The sequence below is a fragment of the Lates calcarifer genome, linkage group LG7_1 (assembly GCF_001640805.2).
Source record: "Lates calcarifer isolate ASB-BC8 linkage group LG7_1, TLL_Latcal_v3, whole genome shotgun sequence".
NCBI lineage: Eukaryota > Metazoa > Chordata > Actinopteri > Centropomidae > Lates > Lates calcarifer.
In genome coordinates this window covers 13237093-13259893 of record NC_066839.1, presented here as the reverse complement: position 1 = coordinate 13259893, position 22801 = coordinate 13237093, and the positions used below count along the sequence as shown (strand labels likewise).

The window sequence follows — 22801 nt, the reverse complement described above, 5'->3', positions numbered from 1 at the left end:
ACATGTAGTTCAGTAAATAAATAACGACACAAGATGGCAGAGGGACTCGTCTAGAACTGGGAAAGACCTTCGGCCGAGGATCTCCAGCATCTGCTCGTTCTCCGGTGCGCGTTGGTGCACAGGCGAACACCATTGAGGGAATTTGGCTGGCACACTGCAAAAAATACCACTTTAATAAATAATTTTACGGCATATCACACTTCTTGAATCTTTTAATTTTCTCTAATGAGCTATAGAAGCTGCTGATGGCGTCTGTCTGGGTCATTTTTAAGGATTTTCAATTAGAATTACCGCAGAACTTGCCTCAGGTATCTCCCATATTTTACAGTAGCGGAGTGGCCATTTTCTGTCATGTTTTACAGTTATTACTTGAAAGTTGCCTGATGAAACACCGTGTTGGAAACCAGTGATTTTATTCCACTCTACAGAGAAAGGTTTTCTTGTTTAAGGGGAACACTGATTGTTGTTTTAACACGAGACAAGTACTTCAGATGTTTATTTCTTGCAGTGTTCGCTCCGCCCTCTCGGCTGTCTCCGGCGCTGCGCTTTAAATAGCAGCTGTTTAAAAGCTCCTCACCATTCTCCCGTCCGCCGCGCAGCACCGCAGTTCCCCCCCCCCCTTCTCGGCACCGCAGTCCAGTTCCCCCCAAACCCTACTCATTCACGCATTTCTTATCGACAGTAAGCCCCTTTACATCCCCTTTCGCAATGTCGGCCGCCAGCACCGAGACTAGCACCCCGCTGCCCACCGCCGGCAGTCGCGTCTTCTTCCAAGCTGCGCCCGGGGTGGGCTGCGTGGGGTCCGGCCCCATCACCGGGGACGACCCGGTCCAGAAGAAACAGGGCAAAGTGACGGTCAAGTACGACAGGAAGGAGCTGCGGAAAAGACTCGTGCTGGAGGAGTGGATCATCGAGCAGCTCAGCGAGTTGTATGACTGCGAGGTGAGTAGAGCAGAAATCGTAACTCACTCTCTCTCTCTCTCTCTCTCTCTCTCTCTCTCTCTCTCTCACACACACACACACACACACACACACACGCATTAACCGCGCGCACTCACCGACACCTTCAATAACCATAAGGAGACAGGTGGGGAAGCACTGATCCTGAATACCTGCTTTGTCGATGTAGTCTCATTACCGGTACTCAAATATAACCACATGATTCCTCCTCTGACTTGCTGCACGCATTGAGTTGCATTACTGTATCTGGATCTCACATCATCTGTGACTTCAGATGCTCCAATACTCTTGTCTTTGCAAAGAAAAGCTAAGAATGCATCCACATTTACAACCGACCCTAACGTCCTCCACTAATTAGCCTGCGCCCTGTGGTTTACTGGTGTCTCTTTGTCCTCTGCAACGCTGGTACCTGCTGGCTTGAGACTGAGGGGAGGGTGGCAGGAGAGTCTGAGCGACACAAAGCTGTCTGGTTTAACAATGTGGCTCTTTGCTGAACACTCTCACCCTCTCTAACGTGAAGGGAGAGAGAGAGAGAGAGAGAGAGAGAGGAGGAGAGGAGAGGAGAGAGAGAGAGGAGAGAGAGAGAGGAATGGCTGGTTCAGCGAGGTCGAGAGCGAAGAGAAACCGCACGGTTGTGCCTTTTACGCACCAGTCGCCTCAGTCTTTCACTGGAAATGTGTCAATTTCTTGATTCCATATTAATTGCTTGGACTGAGAAAATGCATTTTTAAAACCAGCTGATTATCATTTTAATCCCTGTACATGGTACTCATCTCTATATCGAGTTGTCCTCGAGAGCAAGAGCATATGATAGTGTTTCAGTTTTCCGTATGGTTGTGTTAAAAGAGGCAGCATACGTTGGAATTAATTCCTCCGTCCTCTCTGTGGCAAGTTCTTGACCTTTTAGACCCCCTTTCACCTTTCGGGGGAGGGTCTGTCGCCAGACGATATTGACAGCCCAATTATGTTGCGCTCTCACGTTCACAAGTCGCATTCTTTAACATTTTAAGAGCGGAGGGAGGTGGGGGTGGGGGTGCGTGCGGGTCTGTTTCTGTGCGATTGGAGAGCAGAAGGGGAGGGGGGGGGGTGTGCAGGAAGAGAGAGATTCTATAGGTGATGAGTGTGTGTCTGTGTGCGTGCGTGCGCGCGTGTGTGCCTGCTGCCACACACACTGTACTGCTAAGGGGGTGGTGGTGGTGGTGGGGAGAGGGTGGATTGGCCTGGAGGAGAGGAAAGAAGGGCAGTGGGTTAAGGATGTGCTGATGCTGTGACTCTCCTCGCCAGCCAATCACCTCCTCTGGTTCTGACCCCTTTCCTTTACAGCAGAGGGTCTGCACAAACACACACATATGCGCCACACACGCACCAGCGGGCACATACAGTACGACTGTCGCCTCAGACTCAGCCAATCAGAGAGGAAATATGCTGTGTGAGCGTGCATCCACACGTGTGTGCACACATGAACCTGCCAGACTGTTGCTGTGAATTTAGATGTAAACAAGGGGGTGTATGTGTGTTAATATTGGAGTGTGTAGAGTGTGAGTGTGTGTGTGTGTGTGTGTGTTCCTTCTTGTGCACATTAGTGCCTATGTGTTTATTAATTTATGTGACCTGCTGCATCTCAGACTGTTACAAAGATCAATTGCAGTTTGTGTGGGCATGCGCAGGACGGAAACACCTGCACAAATCACAGCTAGACACTGACTGTCAACATGAAGGCACTGTCCATCTCTGTGGTTTGTCCCTCTGCTGACTGAGCATTGCAATGCAAATATTTCCTCCCCATACCAAAGGCAAATAGACTTTTCAAACCAAGCCACTGTGATCTTCTATGTAGCTCCAAAACAACTAATCTTTTTTGCAGCCGTCCAACCATCAGCTGCTGTTTTTTTTTTCGTCTTGTTTGCGGGCTTGTTTCCTCCTCTCTTTTATACTCCTACTGTGTGGTTCTCACTCAAGTCTCAAAGAGTCGTATAGCCTGTCTGAGAGTGGACTGGTTTACATTTCAAAGCTGGCTCAGCTCTTGGCTGTCTGTTGTCAGCAGGTGCACTTGATCTACAAGTCGTATGATGCTTGATGTTTTTCGATGAGAACGTCGATCACAGACAGTCGCATTTGGGCCGTGCAACATTTGCCTTTCTCTTCTATTGGATGTGCAGTTTTGTATTTCAGCCTGTGATTTGTTTAATGCAAATGGAGATTTACATGAATAATCAAAAACACCTGGTAAATCACAAGATACACGTTCCCTGCTGTGATTTCTGGATGCACAGAAATCAGTCTTCCGTTTCACTATTGTTGCATTTCTGTTGAAAAAATATTTCACTCTCTTGTCTGCAGACGTCCCCTTTGCCTCAGCTTCAGTTTAATGATAGGAATTCTGCAGTCCACATTTCCGTATAGATATTCCCATGTAGCATGATACCCCCTCATATTATGTCTTTCACACAGCAAATGGGATAATATCACATGATAATCCCCTGGCTCTGTGGCGTTGATATCATGCTGGATGCTGGAATAAGCACAGTGTTGACTGGCAGTAGAAATACATGGAGGCTGGCAGGATTTCAGAGGACAGCAGGTAATGAAACGGGTACATCATTAGTTTGACACATTGTCACCGTGGCGCATTGTTAAAGCTTTCTTTCATCTGCTTTGCTGATGGCGTTTGGTCACAAACTGGAAGTCACATCCCTTTCATGTGTGCTAACACCTTAATGTTAAGATCTCAGATAGACACAGGTGTGTATTTTGTGTATAGGCCGTGTGCGTGGGACAGAGCGAGGGAGAGACTGCTGATCTGGCTGCAATGGCCTGGCTTAAAGGTCAGCCTCTGTATCTGTTTCATAAGAGAACCTGATACTAGAGAACATCACAGAGTGTGTTTGTGTGGGGGTGGTGTACTGATGCTGAAAGTGACAGACTGGATAAAGGGTGAACTCAGACAAAATTGGTTGGTGAGAATTTATGGGAACAAGAAAGCAAGAAAAGACATAAGTAGTTAGCACATGATACTAGAAACATGTTTAAAAAGGCTGGTTTACTTGCATGGTGAACAGAAAAAAATTCAACATTTGGAGAAATATGCTAGTTCACTTTCTTCAATGGAGTTAGATGAGACGACCGCTAATGTCGGTACGCAAAATATGAGCTACAGCCAGCAGGTGGTTAGGTTAGCTTAGCTCTGTCACTTGTTTTTCAATTTGTGGAAAAACCAAAGTGTAAAAACGAAAATTTGTGGTTTTACAGAAAATGATGTGCTTACCAGAGCCAAGCTAGCTTCCTTCATCTTTATGCTAAGCTATGCTAACCGCCTCCTAGCTGTAGCTACATATTAAGCGTACAGATAAGAGAGAAGTATTAATCTTCTCATTTAAGTCTCTGCAAGAAAGCGATTAGTGTATTACCCAAAACATCAAACTGTTTCTTTAAACTTAAAACAAAGAAGGTATTTATATATAATTCCCTCTTCCTGTGTCTTTCATTAAAATGGTTTTGTCCACCATTGATTTTAATTTGCTGTCAGGCTCTGTGTTTCTCTGTGCCTTCCTCTCTCTCCGGGCTATAGGATAACAGAAGGTGAGTTCTGTCAGAGATGGATTCCTCTCCTCTCTCCTGGGATATGTTGCCTCTGTTCATTTTGCTGTTCAGAGGACAGAGAGGAGAGGGGAGAGGAGACTTGACTTGAAAAGAAAGACAGAGGGAAGGAGAGAGATAGCCTCTGACCCAAGTGCTCCCAGTACAGCTCTTAATACAGTGGAGGCAGGGAATACAGTATCTTATTGTCTCCTTGCTGTTTTTCTGTTGGTTTCCAACAAAACCCTTGCTCACAATATAAAGTTGTTGTTGGAGGACTTCTGTCGTGCACATTTATTTTGCCTCAATGGCTTTTGGGTAGAAACAAATGTATTTTTTCCATCCACCACAATTAAAGTGATAATCTGCAACTTTGCTTATTTTCTTTTGCCAAGAGTAGAAAAAATCCTCACATTTGAGAACCTTGAAACAAAGAATGTGTGGCACATTTGTTTAAAAGGCGACACAAATGATGATTCAATGATCAAAAATGTTGCAGTTTATTTTTCTGTGGCCTAATAATTGGTTAACTGACCAATTACTTGCGCTCTAATCTTGTTTTCACTTTCAAGCTGAAGTACATGCTTCTGGTCCAAATCATCTGAAAGCCATGTGGACAAATCACTTTTTACCAAATGCCCAGGAGCACAAGAGGTCGGGAAAGTCCCCTGTGCTAATATTTAGGGTGTAAAAGTCACAGAGCTCAGTTAAAAGACCACAACGAAAAAGATTAAAATGACCAAAAACACACACAGCCAAAATGTGACATGAAATGACAACAAATTAATGAAAAATGACCAAATAGATTACAAAGAGACAAAAAATGACCACAAACAATCCAACCACTTTCACTCTTTTTCACTCTGTGGGTCCTATATAACATGGGTGGTGGACCTTTTACCCATCTGTGCCCAGAGACCCATTCTCTCATAATCTGCCCATATTTTAAGCATGTACCTTGAAAAACTTGACAACATTTACAGAATTGAAGAAATCTAATCAAAAACTTTTTTTTCAATTGAAGTTTTTGTTCTAACTTTTGTATTTCTGTGGGAAGACGAGCCTAATCTTTCACCTAGCTGAAACCATAATCATCACATCTCCCTCCTTTGCACACCTTCTTCACTAAAAACAGACTGGACTAGACATTACTGGTGAGCCGTTTAATGCTGAGGTCAAGTCTAGGTGATTAAAAGGCAGAGTGTGTCAGCACGGTGATGAGTCTGTCTGTCTGTCTGAGACCACCTCAACGCAATCAATGAAAGGCTGTTGAGGAAAAGACCTTTAAATTTGTGTATGTGAGAGAGAGAATAAACAGAGTGACAGAGACTGATAGAGTGGTAAATCTGCTGTGGGCTCGCGGACTCTGCACTTTTATGTGTGTGTGTGTGTGTGTGTGTGTTGTCGGGGTGCGGGCTGCAGAATAAGGGGAGAGAGACGCTGTAATGCCCTACTTTTCCATGGCTCAGCTTCAATAGAGCCCCACTCAATGAAGCTTATTCATGTGTACAAGCACAGACATAGTGCTATGCCCTCAGGCCTTGTGTGTGTGTGTGTGTGTGTGTGTGTGTGTGTGTGTGTTTTTGCCTGTGTCTATGGGTGGGTATGGATGTGTGTATAAGGCTGTGCATGCTTTTTTGGGTTGATGATATTCTGCTGCTATTTGGCAGATTTGGGGTGGCGAGCAGTCAGGGGTACTTTCCATGAATGGATGAGCGCACACACACACACACACACACATACAGGTCAGTGTACATATTTGGACCAAATGGAGCAAGAGGAAGTAAGAGATCATCAGGAGCATCTTTTTGTGGATAATACTGTCTTCTGTCTGGTGCTCTCTTTCTCTCTGGATCACCACAATAAGGAGGGGTTGCTTATTCTCAATGCTGTTTTGTGTGGGAGGGTCTGTCTCAAGGCAGTGTATGTGTGTATTTCTGTGTTATGGACAAATGAATCTGGGTTTTGTTGCTGAATTCTGCCACCCCCCAAGCATCAACACTGACTTCTAAGTAGAAAAAAATGAACATCCTCAGTTCTCTCTACCCATATAATTACGCCCCTCCTCCCCCCAGTTTTTCTCTTGTGACCTTGTCAGTAACCTTTCCCCTTTGCTCACCTTTCATGTTGATCTTGCGGGGAAGGAGAATGACTGTATGTGTGGATGTATCATGTGAACCTCACAGGGTAGCAGAGGAGGAGTAAATGGTGCAATTCAAGCCAAAGTCATTAGCGACGTTCAATAGGTTTAGGAATAGCATGTCAGGGAAGAACACACACATATTGACACACAAAGACAAAAGCATCATGTTATCACCAAGGTTACTGGATATAATCTGTGTATACATGCTATTGCTGCTGTAAACCGTGCAGGTGTACAGGAGACCTGCTATAACATAGGATCCAACATGACTACCATTAGGCACTGGGAAATTTTACTGGTCTATTGGATGTTTGTTTTAATGAGTGACCCTGATGTGTTTATGGATCTGGCGGTGGGAGGAGGAAGGTCATTGTTGTGTTTGTTGTCTGTGTGTGGGAAGGCAGATGTTTCACCTCTCTGCCATTTAAATTCACGCAGACAAAAATAGATTTTTTTTTTGTTTGGCGTCTGTGTCCAAGGCATGCGTTGACACATTTCACGTAGCACCTGCGGACAGACGCTAAACAAATCAGAGGTGTTGACAAGCAGACCTTTTAGCGAGCGAGATAGCCACCAGCTGCTGAAGCGGTTATAAACACACATGCGGCACAAAGGTGTCAAATCTCAAAAGCAAAAGTGAGGGCGAAGGTCGCAGTGTGTTTGTTCCCCTTTTTTTCCTCCACATCCTGCCGTCACTCTCTACGCTTTTCATCCTCGCTCTCGTCTCAGTGTCTGACCCATGGGGACACCCACCCACCTGCTTTTTATCCTCCTCCGCCTCTTTCTTTGTGATTTTCCCTCCAGCGTTTGTTCTACTGTCACTCCTGTGGCTTACACATCCAGCACATGTATATTAGACACTTAATATGTGTAAGTGACGCTGCTAATCACGTAAGATGAGTGATTCCAATGAGTGTAAGCATTTAATTAGGATTAATTGCTACATTGATAATGTGATAACATGTGACAGACAAGTTATCAAACAGATAAATGGAGAAAAAGTAATGTTTAGGAAGTAAAAATAACGATAAAATGTTGAAATGATGTGAAGCACTTCGTCAGCCTCCGTCCTTTGTGGTTTCCCACTCTATTAACCCTGTATGCTGTGTTTATGGGCTTAGCTGTGATAGTATGATGCTGTCATAGTGGTTTTAGATATTACTGCCAACCCTGGGGAGGCATATCAGTCTGCCTGCTGGAGAAAATGAAGATGGATAAGGCGAAAAATAAAAAGATCTGGCAAGAACGAAATACCTGCAGGTTATTCACTTGAATTATAGGTCTTACAAATATAGCCATCGAGTCCCAAGACATAGTGGTAGAAGTAAAAAGATCCTAAGACGGCAAGTGAAGTTCACAGTTATAGTCAAGTGACAAGATTTCCATTATAATAATAGAGTGTGAATTAGTCTCCAGACCTATTCAGTGTAGGACGTCAGCTGTAAAGTGATTAAAGATTGACTTGAAAACAAGAGAACCAGCTGCAAAGTGTTCAACTGGAGGTGCGGGGATGGAAAGCCACTGAGGCTTGTGAAAGGAAGAGATGTTGACTTTTCACGCTTGCACACTGACTTTCATGCCTTCCTATGACATCTCCTCCCATCCCGAGACGATTCAGTTAATCACTGGTTTCATTGTCAGCAGGCCGGGCGCGATTTATATAAACTGGCTGTGTACAAAACACTGACTCACTCTCTATGGTTGGCACCACGAAAAAAGATGTAAAACACTGTCGTCATTCACGCGTGGCTGAGAGAGGACGAGCGAGAGGGAAGGGAGATGAAGGAAAGGCGGAGAGAAGGGAAGATTATTGTTTTGACTTTCAAAGTCAGTGGGGTGTGTTCATATATGGGTGTGTTGTTTACTTCATGCCTACCTTTGCATGTTCTCAATGTCTCTGCACATTTGGAAGGGAAGGATCCAATTAGTAAGAAAGCACTTTTTGGAAAATCCATTAATGTCTTGACTAGCTAGTTGTTATGCTCGCTGACTGGCTGGTTGCTTGTGACCCTGATGCTATTGATGCTTTAAGTCCAGTTTGGCTGGAGGCGTTGCTTTGCACTGAGAGTAAAGGTCCAAATGGGAACCAGCTGTCAATACATCAGCCTGAGGGACAAACTGTCTGCCTGGTAAATACAGTAAAATGAATCATGCGCCCCTGAACCACAAAACTGTGAAATAGAGTCACAAGACAGATGCTGCCATTTTCATGGTTGACAGTCCACAGTAATACTTACCCTGGACTTTAAATCAGGATTTTTACTAAAGGAGGATGAGAGGATTTCAAGTATTTGACCATAAGCAATACTAGCACGTGCACGTCAGCAGCTGCTAAAGGTGTGTGAGCTGTTGGGGGCTGTTGTTTTTATCCTATCACTTTGGAACCCATGCACGTAGCTGCCATAGCTAAGCATAAGCTGACGTGCACCTCTTCAGAATGTAGCTACAGTGGTCAGGGGCTACAGAGATACCACATAGAGACTGCAAGAACTGTGATTAGCCAGGTTTGGCTGCTGGTTTTTCCAAGTTTCCAATGGAAATTGCTGATAATGAAGGCAGTATTAAGCATGTTGAAGAAAGACTGTAATTGTCTGCTTTTCAGTAACCTACAGCTACACAATAGTTTTGTTTGCCACAATTGCTGCTCTCTTTTACAGTGATATGGACAAATGATATGAGAGGCCAAGGTGAAATACCTTGATGTAACTTGATCAGAACTAGCTTGTTCGATGAGTTATCCAACCATATTGGATATCGAAGTATTACTAGATGTTCTTTCTCACCTCTGCACTGCCGGCCAATCACGTCATAAAGTGGGTGTGAATGTCAGAAACAGTCAGGTACAACCCCCCATCACTGGATCAGAAAGGTGTGGAAGTTTCTGAAGCTATTCGACAATCCAACAAGCACTTCTAAGGAAGCATACTGGTTGCTTAAGTGCATAGTTCACTATATCACAACATACATAAAACAATGTACACACACTTACTGTGTGGAATATAATTAAAACACAGTAAGATTTGTCTCTAATGTACAGGAAATCCAACACTTAACTGTAAATCAAAAATGACATCATAGTTATCTACGGTTGGACTGCCATTAACCCCCGTGTAGTCTTGCCCCTAGCTTAAGTCAGAGTTTGTAGTTATACCCCCAGAAAAGGTCACCTTTCTCATCCAGATGAGGAGTGAGCAGTGAGGGGGTGAATGAATGATTAATTTACATCACAATTAGCCTCCAAAATTCATTGTGCATAATCATTGTTATTTTTAACAGACATTTTTCCTGTGAGGATTAATTCCTCCCTCCAGCCCTCCTTCTTCTGCCAGTTCCCCTCTCTCTGATATACAATGTCCTCTAGAGTACAGCTGAATCAGCGTGGGAAAGAGCTTTTGCCGCAGCAGCTAACTTTATCCAGTGAAGTCACTTCATGTGTGCTGTATGGTTTCAGCAAATTGCATTGCTGGAGGGGCAATAGGGAGGTGCTGGGAGGTGGGGAATAGAGGAAAGAGGAGGGGTGGATGGAGAAGAAAAGGGCTGTAGAGACCTTTTTTACCATTGCACCATCTGACATAACTGATCCAGGTATATTTTTTTTGTTTTGTTTTCCCATGCTTTATACAACATGTCCTCTGCCTTCGTCCTCTTGTTCCCTTCGATGCTCCAGGTTTCCCATCTTTCTCTCCCCATCCCATCCTCACCATATACTCTTTGTCGTGCTGTGGTTTCTCTCTCCCTCTCCTTCACCTCACTTGGTCTCATAAGATTAATTCTTCCAACCTTGAGCTCCTCCTCGCTTTGATGTGACACAGCGTGGCAGTGCGGAGAGGAAGAAAGCTGAGCTGTGAGTTTTTTCTGTGTTGCGCAATCCTCCTCTTCCTTCCCTTCTGCCTCATCATCACAGTGACCCACTTATCTGTGCGCTCCCCATCTCCCTGTATCTTTATTTTCTCCTCTTATGTATTCTAATTACTGCTCTTAATCCCTCTCTTCATGTCTTTTCACTTCTTTTGCAGTCTTTTTTTTTTTTTTTTTTTTTTACCGCTCATGGTTCCTAATATAACACACATCCCTTGTTATTTTGTTGTTTGACTTATTAAAAACCTTCCCTTGCTTTCTCTTCTTTTACTCTTTTGTGTCCTACTTTTTATTGACATTTCCTTGTTTACAGGATCATTTGAACAATCTGGCATCTCCTAACTATTAAAATCTCTTTCGCTTTCTTCCTGTCCTACCATCTCATTACTTGTATACAGAGGAATGATTGAAGAAGCGTAGGTGTTATTATCTTATTTACCAGTCAACTTTGAAACTGGATTGGACTGTGTGTGTGTGTGTGTGTGTGTGTTTGTACTTGGTATTATCTAAGTAATGTGGGCGATCTGTCAATGTCAGCTATGTTTTGTGTGTATTATTACAGAGACACTCAGCTTCACTATACCATTACAGACAAAGACTGAATGTTCCCGTGCTCCTTGCACCTTTGAAACATAACCACACTCTCTCTGTCTGTCTTTCTCCTACACACATCAAACACACACAAACACACACTGAAAATGACCAGAGATAAAATGACAACTGACAGACAGTGGTGTTGACTGCTAACCCTCCATTTTTCAGCATTTGAATGTGACAACTGCCATGATCTTCCAGACAAAACCTTTGTGCTACAGTAGGGCACCACCTGCCAATTGCCCAGGCAGCTGTGATGCTACATCCTAGTACTAAAATAATCATTGGCATAATTTCTTACCTAATAATACAGCTAGATTAACAAATAACCACATACGAGCAAAAAGTGTCTGTGCAAAAGTTATGTAGTTATTTTAATTTTTGTGCCTCCCAGAGCTAATCTGCTAGCATGTTCACTGCCAGCTGTGCAAGCCATTAATATAGTGTTATTTTACACAGACCAAATATTTAAGCAGGAATTAGACATTCTGAACAGCTGGTTCAAGTCTTTCACCAGGTGACAGAAATACTCTTAACGAATATGAGGGATAATTTGTCGCTAATCTACCTTTTAAAATAGATAAACTTCTTACAGTACAGACAAGCTAGCAAAGCTACTGAAAACTAGCCTACTGATGCCTTTGTCTGTGTCTGTCGGTCATGTGACACTGTAGATTCCCAGTTGTAGCGATGTTCCCGTTGAGGTTCTCCCTGCCTCAAACAGAAAGTTTCACTGTGGTATTTCAAGCACAAGCTAGCAGCTGGCTACCCAACCATTTTCTAATCATTAACTGTAGATTGTGGTTCCTGGCATACTAAAAATAAAATGTAAAAATAATAATAATAAACCTATTGAACATAATTATCGTTTTGTGCAACTGACCTCAGCTAAAGCATTTTGTAATTATCTATTCAGGCAGTTTTAGCCACTGTTCAATATAACTGGTAGTTCTGGTTCATCTAAGTACGCTATGAACAGGAATAATAATGAATCACTTGGCCGAGTGAAGTGACTCTCTGTCAGAAGAAGTTTGACTCTTTGTTCATGTTGAGTGCTTGAATAAACCCTGAATAGAGTTTGTGGTGAGTCACAGGGTCGGGCCGCTTACATTAGCTTTGATTCACCTCATCGCAGACAAACCAGACTGAAAATGCTGCCGGCTGCTCGGCTGTTGGTGAAAACAAGTCTGACACACATGCACACACTTTCTCTGCACACCAACAAACACACTGGCCGGCTGTCTAGCTCTCTCTTTCTCCCTCAGTCTCTCTCTCACTTCTTGGCTCTAAACAAGGTTGCCTTCATCGCAACAAACACTTTGCTCCTTGTTATCTCTCTTGCACACACTATCCTCTACACATAATATACACACTGACTCTCTTTTCCTTTTTCCATCACTCTTTCTTCTGCATATGCAAGCACGCACATTTGCCCTTGTCTGCAGCAAATGCTGCTTCTATGCTTCAAACTCACACAAATATTTCTTGCTTCTCAATTTCACACATACATCATAAACTAAACCCTCAGTTTGATAGAATGCCATTTCAGGACTTGGTACATAAGAGATCACACCTTTTCACTAAATAATAAGCACAATTAGATGTCAATTTGAAATTTTATAACAATCAAAAATGATTATCCAAGCATCTGAAGCTGACTGCCTCTGTCTCTTTGCGGTTCTCTTGAACATCTGTGTGTTGTCAGGCAAAATAAAGTTGTTTCTTTATTTCTGTCTGGTTTTTGTTATGATTTTTGCAACTTTATATCATATTAAAACACACAATATAGGGGAATCGGATATCTATCATAAAATATATATATTTTTGGGTGTGGCTACTGTCCTAAAAATCTACACAAATTCAGACCTTATTTTTGAATTATTTTGAATGTATTTATGTGTGTTTGTGTGTGTCTAGCTGTCCCTTTCTGTCTCCTGACACTGCACACTGTCATTTTGTCACCCTTCCAATGCTGGCAAGATGGAAAATTATTTTCCCCGGGGTGGTGGGTGTGACCTCAACTATTTTAGGCCCTCAATCACCAGCATGACAACAGCAACTTCAGTGTTTATCTGCGTGTTAAGTGTGTTAGTGTTGTTCCATTCTTGTCATTGTGTGGAGTGTATATATATATATAAAACACAGTACTTAGGTACTTTCTCACAAGCTCCACAGAGAGATACAGCCCTGTGGTGAGTGTCTCTCTGCAGAAGATTGATGGTGGCAAAAACCTGTGTGTGTGTGTATGTGTGTGTGTGTGTGTGTGTGTGTGAAGGCTTGGATGTCGTCTGCGATTGCCTGCAGTCATGCTTCACACACAGGCCATGCCTGCCCTAGTCATCACCAATCACAGTGACAGAGGGTGACAGACCGCCTGCTGACAAGTGGAATAGCCACACACACACACACACACACTCCCAAATACGAACAGTAGGCAGACTGATTACTAGATAGATAGATAGATAGATAGATAGCATGGTCTTTTGCCTTTCATCCCCTTAAGAAGTAGGTCAGTGTGATAAATTCACCCTCCTGACAGACTATCACTTCACTGTTACTCATTCTAATTCACTTATTCATCTCTATTATTAGGTTAAAGCTCTCTGTATAGAAACCAGCAGACCACAGTATGCAAGCAGGACACCACTCACTCTTGCTTTGTGTACTTTTCATCTCTCGTTTTTGCCCTTCATGACTGAGGCCATGATCTCTCTGCTCTGTTCACATTTCAGAACTTGCAGATAGCTGCTGTCAGGTGTGAACAACAAGCTGACCTTTCAAGATCAAGCTGCCGTGTTTAACGATTCATTCCTGAAATTCTACTTTATGAGTTTCATCTCTCCTAAGGGCTTGAAACTTGTAAAGTCATTTGTCAGCTCTTGGATCTAAACTACTGTTGCTTAACATTTTCTTTTTTTTTTTCTAAAATGCCACTGATGATGGTTTTTAGCCTATTAATAAGAATAGAAACTACAAAAAACTGAAGCTGAGAATAAAAGGGGTTTAAAGGCTCTGATAATTAAAAAGTCACAGTCTTGAAAACCTAAAGAAAATGCTGCACCCAGCAACTAAAACACTCGTTCCTTCAGATTTCTTGTCAATTTGAACTAATGAGCCAGTTTAATCTATACTTTTACTCCAGCTTAACCACTTCAAATCACGTGGATGTCACCAGAGTCAGAGTCAGCGGAGATGGCAGTTACTGCTACTCTGCTAAGCCAGGCTAGATACATTTCAGCAAGACTAGCTTATCTGGTATTACATTCTGTTCTCCATAACGATTAGATTTAGTTTCTTCTTTATTTATGTGGTAAAACAAACTTAATTACTTAGGAGGGAACAGTTGGTGGAAAGTGGGTAAATTAGCTTAGGCTAGCTCCTGAGCTAGTTTGAAGGCCATCTCTGCTATTGTTCTTGAAAATTATATGCCATTGTCTCCCCCCACCAAAGTCACATTTCTGTGAAATAATAATTATATATATATATATATATATATATATATATATATATATATATAGTATTAAGTGAAAATACAAAAACTAATAGTATATTTTAAATGGCAACAGCATTATGTTTATCATTTCCTCCTCTCTAACAAAACTGTCTCCTTTCTCTCTCCATCTCTCTGTCTTTTCATCCATCCCTCCTTTTCCTCAGTTTGAAATAGCTCATCTCTCCTCTGATGTTTTGCATTTGCATATAACCTCAGTCCTCTGGCTCCTCAGCACATGCACTCCAATACTAATAGATGACAGGCTTTGATATATTCTGCCACATTCCCTCATTTCTCCGCCTTTCTTTTCTGCTCTCTTAAGGAGAGGGGATTTCAGAGCGAGACCCCCTCACTAAGACGCGGAGAGAGATTTCAGAGTAAAGGTTCAAAGGGGACACTTGGCTCGTCTGCAGAGCGACTGACATGCTTAAAATGCTGGTTGTGTAAATGCCTCTTAACGGCTCAGGAATAAGGATGAAGGTGGGCTAACCATGTGTGTAAGTGTGTGTATGAGTGAACAAATGTAGATGAGGCATGTGTGAGCCAGGTTTGAGAGTCACTGATGCCAGGTGGAATTTTTTTTTATTGTGTAAACAAAAGTTATGAGGTTAGGTCTCTGTGTTGCACAATGCCGTTGCATTATACTGATCCTCACAGTTCAATTGCACTAGGTACAGTAATTTCTCTGTAGTCATGCTGTCAAACATACAACACACAATGTACTGTGGTTGCCTCTTGTAGCTTCTCTCACATTTGGTATTGTAATTTCAAAGGTATAATTGTGAGCTAATTCCATTCTGTGCACATCAACCCACCCACACAACACTGAAATCACAGTGACTGAGCTTTAATGCTGAGAGCTAAAATCAAATCATCCTTCCATCCTCTCTATTCCTGTGTCTGAATACCAGTGCATGCTCCAGGCTAAAGCACATAGGAGTCCTCTGAGAGGCTTAAACACATACACACAAACACACACAATCCAGAACTAGAGTCAGTTTTAGTATTGTAGCATCCTGGCAGGTCCAGCAATGTTAGACAGCATGCACCAAGAAATATGGTGTTAAATCTTTCAGTCATTATTTACCGTCAAAGTGTATGTTCACTCTGCCTGAGTCACTGAGGTAAAATAATAGCTTGGGCTTCTCTGGAGTAGAACTTTTTGTAATTTATTTTAGTGTAGGCTATGACCCATATAGTTCATGGCATATATGTGAGATACCACAGCATTGCAGTATTATTGGAAAACAAGGGTCTTTTTCAGAGAGAGAGGAAATGCAGTATACAAGAAAACACAAACTTCACCACCACTTCTTGCTTGTTGCTGTGGCCAGGTCAACGCCCTCAAGCTAGCGAGTTAGCTTGTTAACATAAAGGGTAAAATCGCAGACTCACTATTGCATCATTTTTCTTGTCAGTTTTTGGGAAATCACCAAAGTCAACCTTGTTTGCATAAAGTAAAACATTTTCATCCCATAATGCTTTGAGAGGCAATTCACTTGCGTCACATAGAAAGTTAATAGGTATGAACTTTGTGTTGCGTCATAACGTGTTCACACTACACTCTTCACACTATTCAAGATGACACAGTAAATCATCAGACCTATCATCAGCCAGATGTGTACTCTGGGCCTAAAAGCGGCTCATTTATTTTCTGCAAATAGATGCCTGTGGTTTTTTTTCTCGCAACTCTGGTATGGTTAAGATTAGGATAAGGTCATGGCTATGGCAAATAAACTATGGTTGGGGTTAGGCAACTAAAATACTTGGTTAAAGTTAGTAAAAAACAGGCAAACATTAAGTGCAGGCCTGTAACACAAACTGCATGAAAGTCTGACATGCTACAATGCCCATCCACCACCCAGACCTCCACACCCTTACTTAGCACTCCCTGCACTGGCACATAATGTTGGCATTGGACTTAAATCGTGAAGTGTGGAATCATCAGATATGGATATATTTCCAAGGTATACTGTGGTGGGATAGCAGTTAAAGAGTCCATTTTGCTGCAGTCATCCAGAATGATGTCAGGGAGCAGCTCAGCTGTTGGCTAAGGCCACCGTGTGGACGAAGAAGCTGCACTTGTACATGGTTTGTTTGGCTTTAATTCCCAGAGGCGAAGAGTTTGGAAGATCCATCATGCGGTAGCTGGGAGGGAAGGGTTGATCCTCCCTGCATGCCTCTTGTGCACAAGCCTTGTGGTGAAATAAAATGAACCAGAGGAACACAGGACCTTTTGAAGTGGTGTTGAGCTGAATACAGCCTCTAACCACTGAGCCACTAAACAGCCCTGCCCTGGGACAATGACATTTCCATATGATGTCTGCTCCTAATAGGCAAATGTATGTTTGGACTATTTGCAGCTTGCAGTGCAGAGACAATGGAAACAGTGTTTTGAATACAGCTTTGGATTTGTACTGAGAGGTGAAATGAAGGAAATGAAAGTGAGAGAAAGCATTTAATTGGGGCTGGGAACAACAGGACATTACAACATGACAGTAATAATATGGTGAACATCATTCCAGCACAAAGATCCTTGTTTAGTTTTCCATTTTAATTTCCTGTTTACCTCCTCTCCCCTTACATGTCCTTGTCTTCCTGGCATGCCTCTATTTCAGCAGCTCGCTAACAAAGAACGTCTTTATTTTCCAGGAGGAGGAGATGCCAGAGGTGGAGATAGACATCGATGACCTGTTGGAGGTCAACAGTGACGACGAGAGAGCTAGCAAACTGCAGGTATACCCCTGTGACTGTGTGTGTGTCTGTCTTTGTACTTATATGCCTATTTTTAGCAAACCCCATTGTAACATAAAATGCAAGTGTCAATGTACAGGAGATTTAAAGGTGAGAGGAAAGAGTTGTACTTTATATCACCAAGCTGTAATGTTCTGCGCTACCAAGACCTACAGGATTTTATAACTGAGCATAACCTCTCTTTAGTCGTACCCACTTTCCTCCAGTATAAAGACTGTGATTTCCATTATTTCCAGAATGACTTTTGACAACCTCCCGACAACAACTGTTTCCTTCAGAAAGCATTAATAAGAGACTAAAAGTGTGTTCAGACAGAACGTGAAGCAACTTATCATGTTGTCTTACTTTGACTGCTGTGTGTTTGTGTTTATTCGCTCCAAACATCTAACAGAGAGACTGTACCGATGTTAACCAACTCCTGTCTTCCCACTGACTGTGTCGTGTCTGAATTCTGCTTTTTGTTCAGTCTTAAAGAGCTAAACAGCAGCTTTTCCAGACGAGATACAGCAAAAGTCTTGCATGCTGGTCTACCGAGTCTTTCTGAAACCCGTATGTGTTTTCCTCATGTGATGCAAAACAACTGTGCATTCAAAGACACCTTGATTCTGGCTGACTGGTGCCAAAGCATTTTCTCCTGTTTTAACTATACAGGAAAATGACGTTATTTCATCTACATTTGAAACAGCAGTCCACAGAAACAACAGCCACACACCAATCACCCACAAAACATTGAACTGAGGACAATGCTCTGAACATGTCTAATTCCTTAACAACCCTCTCTGTTTTTCTCTCTCTTCACAGGAATCATTAATAGACTGCTACAAACCAACAGAGGTTAGTATGTTTCGTGTCTGTCATCCATACATACAATAAAATTGTCAATATTAGTGACCTAGTTGTTATTGATGCTCACAAGCACTATTCAATTTGCACTATATGTTTACCCATCATGCCCCAGATGTACATGTGGTTAATTAATGTCTGATGACACATATACACACACAAGTCATTCTTTCTTTCACCCTGACCTAAATACTACAAGGAGGTTAAAAGGACATTAAAGTCAGACAAACAAGTACACACAAAGGACACTGTTTGACAGTATGGTGTGTGCACACACTGTATCTGTTTACTTGTAAAGAGACTTGAGTATGTTTAGTATGTGTTTGTGAGTGTGTGAATGGGTGTATGTGTGTGTAAAAGGTGTCAAGTGTTTGGGTTGGGGTAGGGAAGGTTAAGCTATTTCAGTGATTATAGGTTGTACAGAAGGTGATGTCGTCCAGCCTAGACTCCCCATCTGTCATCTGTGAGCGCGTGGCATTAGGTCAGCCTGTGACAACCACAACAAGGTCACTGGTATCCAAAGCCACAGTGGGGTCCGGCCACTGATACGTGTCACACCTACGCACCCACAACTCACACACAAACACGTGCTGTAATCCCTTGAGTATGGAGCAGCGCAGATGCCATTTTGAACACGGTCCTACAAAAGACGCCATCAGCAGGGGGATAAAGAGTGAGAGACAGAAGCAATGGAGAGAAAAGATAGAGGGAGGTTGAAAGACAGAATGAGAGCACTGTTAGAAAAATACAGTGCAGTAGGAGGGGAAGGGGAGGAAGTAAGGGATAGAAGCCATTACAAAGAGATGGGAAGAGAGGGATGTAGAGGGATATATGAAAAGACAGCTAGAGGGGAGAGGGGAGGAGGAGAAAAGGTACAGAAGGAGCTAGAGGAGGGGGAGGCATCAGTAATTAGGTCACGAGCAGTGTCACCCCTGGTATAATGAGGGAGATTATATTCCAGCATATTCTCCACCACAGTTACATTACCATGGACCTCTACGCAACCTCTTACTTAAACCCAAGATGAGGAACATCCGTACAGACTTAGTTTTGTCTCATAATCCAGTATTTCCTTTTTGTTATTTGAAAAACACTACCATCACGATTTAGAGTTTGTTGCTCTGTGTTTATTTTCCCCTCCCTCAAGTATTACTTCTGGCTGTTTTTACATGCATTCAGCACAAAGTAGGATATTTCAGAGTCAGTTTTTGCTCAACATCTTGTAATTCTCTGTAGCACTATAACAACTCCAAAACATCTATTTCGGTCTGATCATAAGGAATGAGAAGCTGGCAGTCATATTTTGTAAAATTGCATCAGATGACAATATTAGACTGTAAAAAAATGAAGTTGAGAGGTCACTCCCTGAAATGAGTTTTACTAGGGTGGGATGTTTGCACTCTGTGTTTCAGTCCTTTCAGTGTCAATCTTTTGCCAATTACTTACATCCTCTACATTTATGCAGGACCTGTCTTATGTCGATCACATCCCAATCAACCAAATCCAAAAAGAAACTAGAAGAAGCTAGATTGCAGACATCTTCTTTACTGGGAGTATTTTCTAATCTGTTCTGATATGTTACAGTGTTAAAGAAAGAAACATGTTTTAATAGTATGCAGTGTTGTAGCTGAGTCACTCAACCAGAGACTAAATTGAATATCAAGTCCCCAAGTCCAAGCCCGAGTGACCAAAGAAGAGTCTGTTAGTGATGGTATGCCCCTGAACCTGCAATATCTTATGCCAAATTATTATGGCCTATTACAAAAAACCAAACACACAAAAAGCTAAGAAGCCCAGTGCAATGTCCAACTTCGGAGTGCACTTCAGCACCACAGCCCTTCCTGTATGCGTGCTTGTGTATGTGTGAATGTGTGCGAGTACAGCTGTCGGTCTAACTCGTTTTTTTCCTTCCCCTGCAGGACTTTGTCCGCGAGTTGCTGGGCAGGATAAGGGGAATGAGAAAACTCAGTGCGCCAACCAAGAAGGGCCTATAATGGCTGTCATGTCAACCATCAATCAACCATAAACTACATCATCTCAGCTCCACCGGCTTAACCCACTCAACATGGACTGTCATCACACAGAATAACATTAGTAACTATTCCGCAACCCGCAAACATGCACCATAAAATCCAGGCATATAGCACTAGTCATTAATCTCACAATCACATAAAATAACAAGGTGTATTATAATATTTGACTGTTGAAAGGTACGTTGAGCAAAAGCAGAGCCAACATGGTGTAATCTCATACAGCTACAAGAAAATGTCGAAACCCTGCAAACGTGCCAGAACTGCGACTGTGCTTTAACATGAATACCACCTAATGCCACATTTCAGAGCCATGTTAAAACTTTTCAAGCCGATGCTGTAATCCCAAACAGCCATACAGACCAAGACACCAGTAAATCTCAAAAAGGGAGGTGGAAAAAAATAATGTTTGTACTGCAGTAGGTGTGAAATTAGTTGTAGCACTATGTAAACACAGTGCTTCATGATTTTGTCTTTTCTACTGAGGTGTTTTGCTGTTACTTCTTTTTAAAAAAAAATGTACTGTATGTTGGCATTTATTGTTCACGTGATTGAGATGTGGTCTACGGCAGTTTTTGTTTTGTCCTACTTCAAAGTCAACCTCCCTCTCCTTACTCAGTCAGTGCTTGCAAATGTATGGGGAGCTCTGTAGTTTTATTTTTAGCACAAGGCGTTAATACATCAATTCTGTCCTTTTGTGATGTGTAAATTTCTGGAAAGAGTGGGGACATTTTAGCTAAAAGGCTAAAATAGTGTGAAGATTTTTGCTTTGTAACCACTGTTCTAATACACTTTTAACCACAGCAAGGCATGATGGGTGTTGCAGTTCTCTGTATGACTCTACAACACCTGTATGATTGGCAGCCTTTCACTTATCATGTTACACATTGTTGTTCATTGCTATCCCTCATCAGATTACATATCAGTTGGTTGTTTAGGTTTAAGCACAAAGCCCAAACATTTTAGTTGTTTCACTTAACTCTGCTAACTAGCCTCTCTAATAATGGTTGATGTTGCCTTTAAGGACATTCAGGATCAGTTCACCTTTCACTCAGCACTGAACCTTAACTACTGACAACCTAAAGGCAAATAAGGTTGAGTCAGAGCCTGAGGACAACTTGAAACTCTGACACTTAAACCTGTCAGGTCCTGCAAGGGAAGGTGTGCCAAAACTGGGAGTATTACATCCTAACTGTTACACGTCATGGAGGTGTTAGCGTGACACCGCGTTTGTTTGTTAAGTTTTTGCGAAACATCGTCGAGTGGGTGCAGAATTTTAGGATGCTTAAAACTTTCCCAGGTTTGCTTAGAATAAGTTGTAATTGCATAATTAAGAGGTGGATTTAGTTATTTATTGTTATTAATGACCTTCTGTGCACCAACACATTCAAAAACCCGTAAGCTCTGGTACAATCATGACTCTTATGGGGTTGGGCCCAGTTTCATTTCCAAGCAGTCAATCTTGAACCAACTGGAATGGAGCAGAGCTAAACCTGCCATGTGATATAGATATATTATATAAACCCTCAGCTGCCAAAGACAAAAGCAGGGCAATGTTTGATTTTAACATAACACTTGCAAAGCACCCGTCTTGCATGCTAACAACAGAGAAAACATTGATAAAGAGTATAGATATTATAAACTTATAATCAAGCAAAAAATACTTTTTTGACTTAGTTACCATGTACGACTTTGTAGAACTTTTTGTGTTGAAACAACGTGACTGTCACGTTGGAGAGAATCCAGGAAAATTTTTAAAATGGTGCTGTTTTTGATGTTCTTCCCAGGTTTCGGTTGTATAAAAAGCGTTTTCACTGTCGACTGATGCCAGAGAAATGTGTCTGAGAGAAATACAGTATGTCTGTCTTTACTGATGGAGTGTATACAGTCTAAAGTGGCGTCCTCTTTGCATTTCCTCCCCTCAGTGTCACCACACTCAGCTAGCAGTGGCTGATTTGTTTAAAGTGATCGTGTGTTTTCCAGATCAGTGAGAGGGAAGGGAAAATTGAAGAGGAAGCCATTATAGTCAGCTGATGTGCACCCAGGATTCGTGTCGAGGTACTCCATAGGATTTTCTCTTTCAAGAAACAGTTCAGGGGCAATAGGCTGATATTTTATAATTTATGGGATTTCATGTGGAGAGTATTTTGAGAGTGTCCATACTAGAAAGCTTTACATTTGCATGTATTTTTAAAGTAGCATGTTGAAGGGAACATTTTGTTGGCCCAAAGGTTTTTATTTCACAAAATAGAACACTTTCCTTTTTATACCTTTATTATTATTATCATTATTATTATTAAGACTAAAATATTCAGTTTTTCAGCTGCAGTTTTGTTTTTCTGTACATCCACAATAAGCGTTCTTGTTTTTAAAATGTAATGTGATGTGTGGTTTGTTTTTGCTGATAATAAAAATGCAGAATGACTCTGTACTGTTTAAACAGACATCCTCCTGTGTATTTCTTCAGTTTTTATGGATTAAGGATAAGTATCTGTGCTATTGTTTGACATATTGTGAAGAAAAGCTTGTTTTCCTTCTTCCAGCTCTGTC

General features: G+C 42.0%; 1 protein-coding gene across 1 annotated transcript; it reads left to right on the top strand.

The window, feature by feature from the left end:
- The first annotated feature begins 569 nt into the window (after positions 1 to 569).
- ppp1r14c (protein phosphatase 1, regulatory (inhibitor) subunit 14C) lies at positions 570 to 22695 on the top strand. The gene is made up of 4 exons (XM_018696079.2): positions 570 to 942; positions 17277 to 17360; positions 18180 to 18212; positions 20141 to 22695. The coding sequence occupies exons 1-4, from the start codon at positions 709 to 711 to the stop codon at positions 20213 to 20215; spliced, it is 426 nt and encodes a 141-aa protein (XP_018551595.1). The 5' UTR covers positions 570 to 708; the 3' UTR covers positions 20216 to 22695.
- Positions 22696 to 22801: the final 106 nt, after the last annotated feature.

Bases quoted from the DNA above. Each gene is read 5' to 3' on its own strand.
- ppp1r14c (XM_018696079.2), top strand. From the start codon at position 709: ATGTCGGCCGCCAGCACCGAGACTAGCACCCCGCTGCCCACCGCCGGC. The intron at 943-17,276 runs GTGAGTAGAGCA...TTTATTTTCCAG, and splicing joins GCGAGTTGTATGACTGCGAG to GAGGAGGAGATGCCAGAGGT. The intron at 17,361-18,179 runs GTATACCCCTGT...CTCTCTTCACAG, and splicing joins AGAGAGCTAGCAAACTGCAG to GAATCATTAATAGACTGCTA.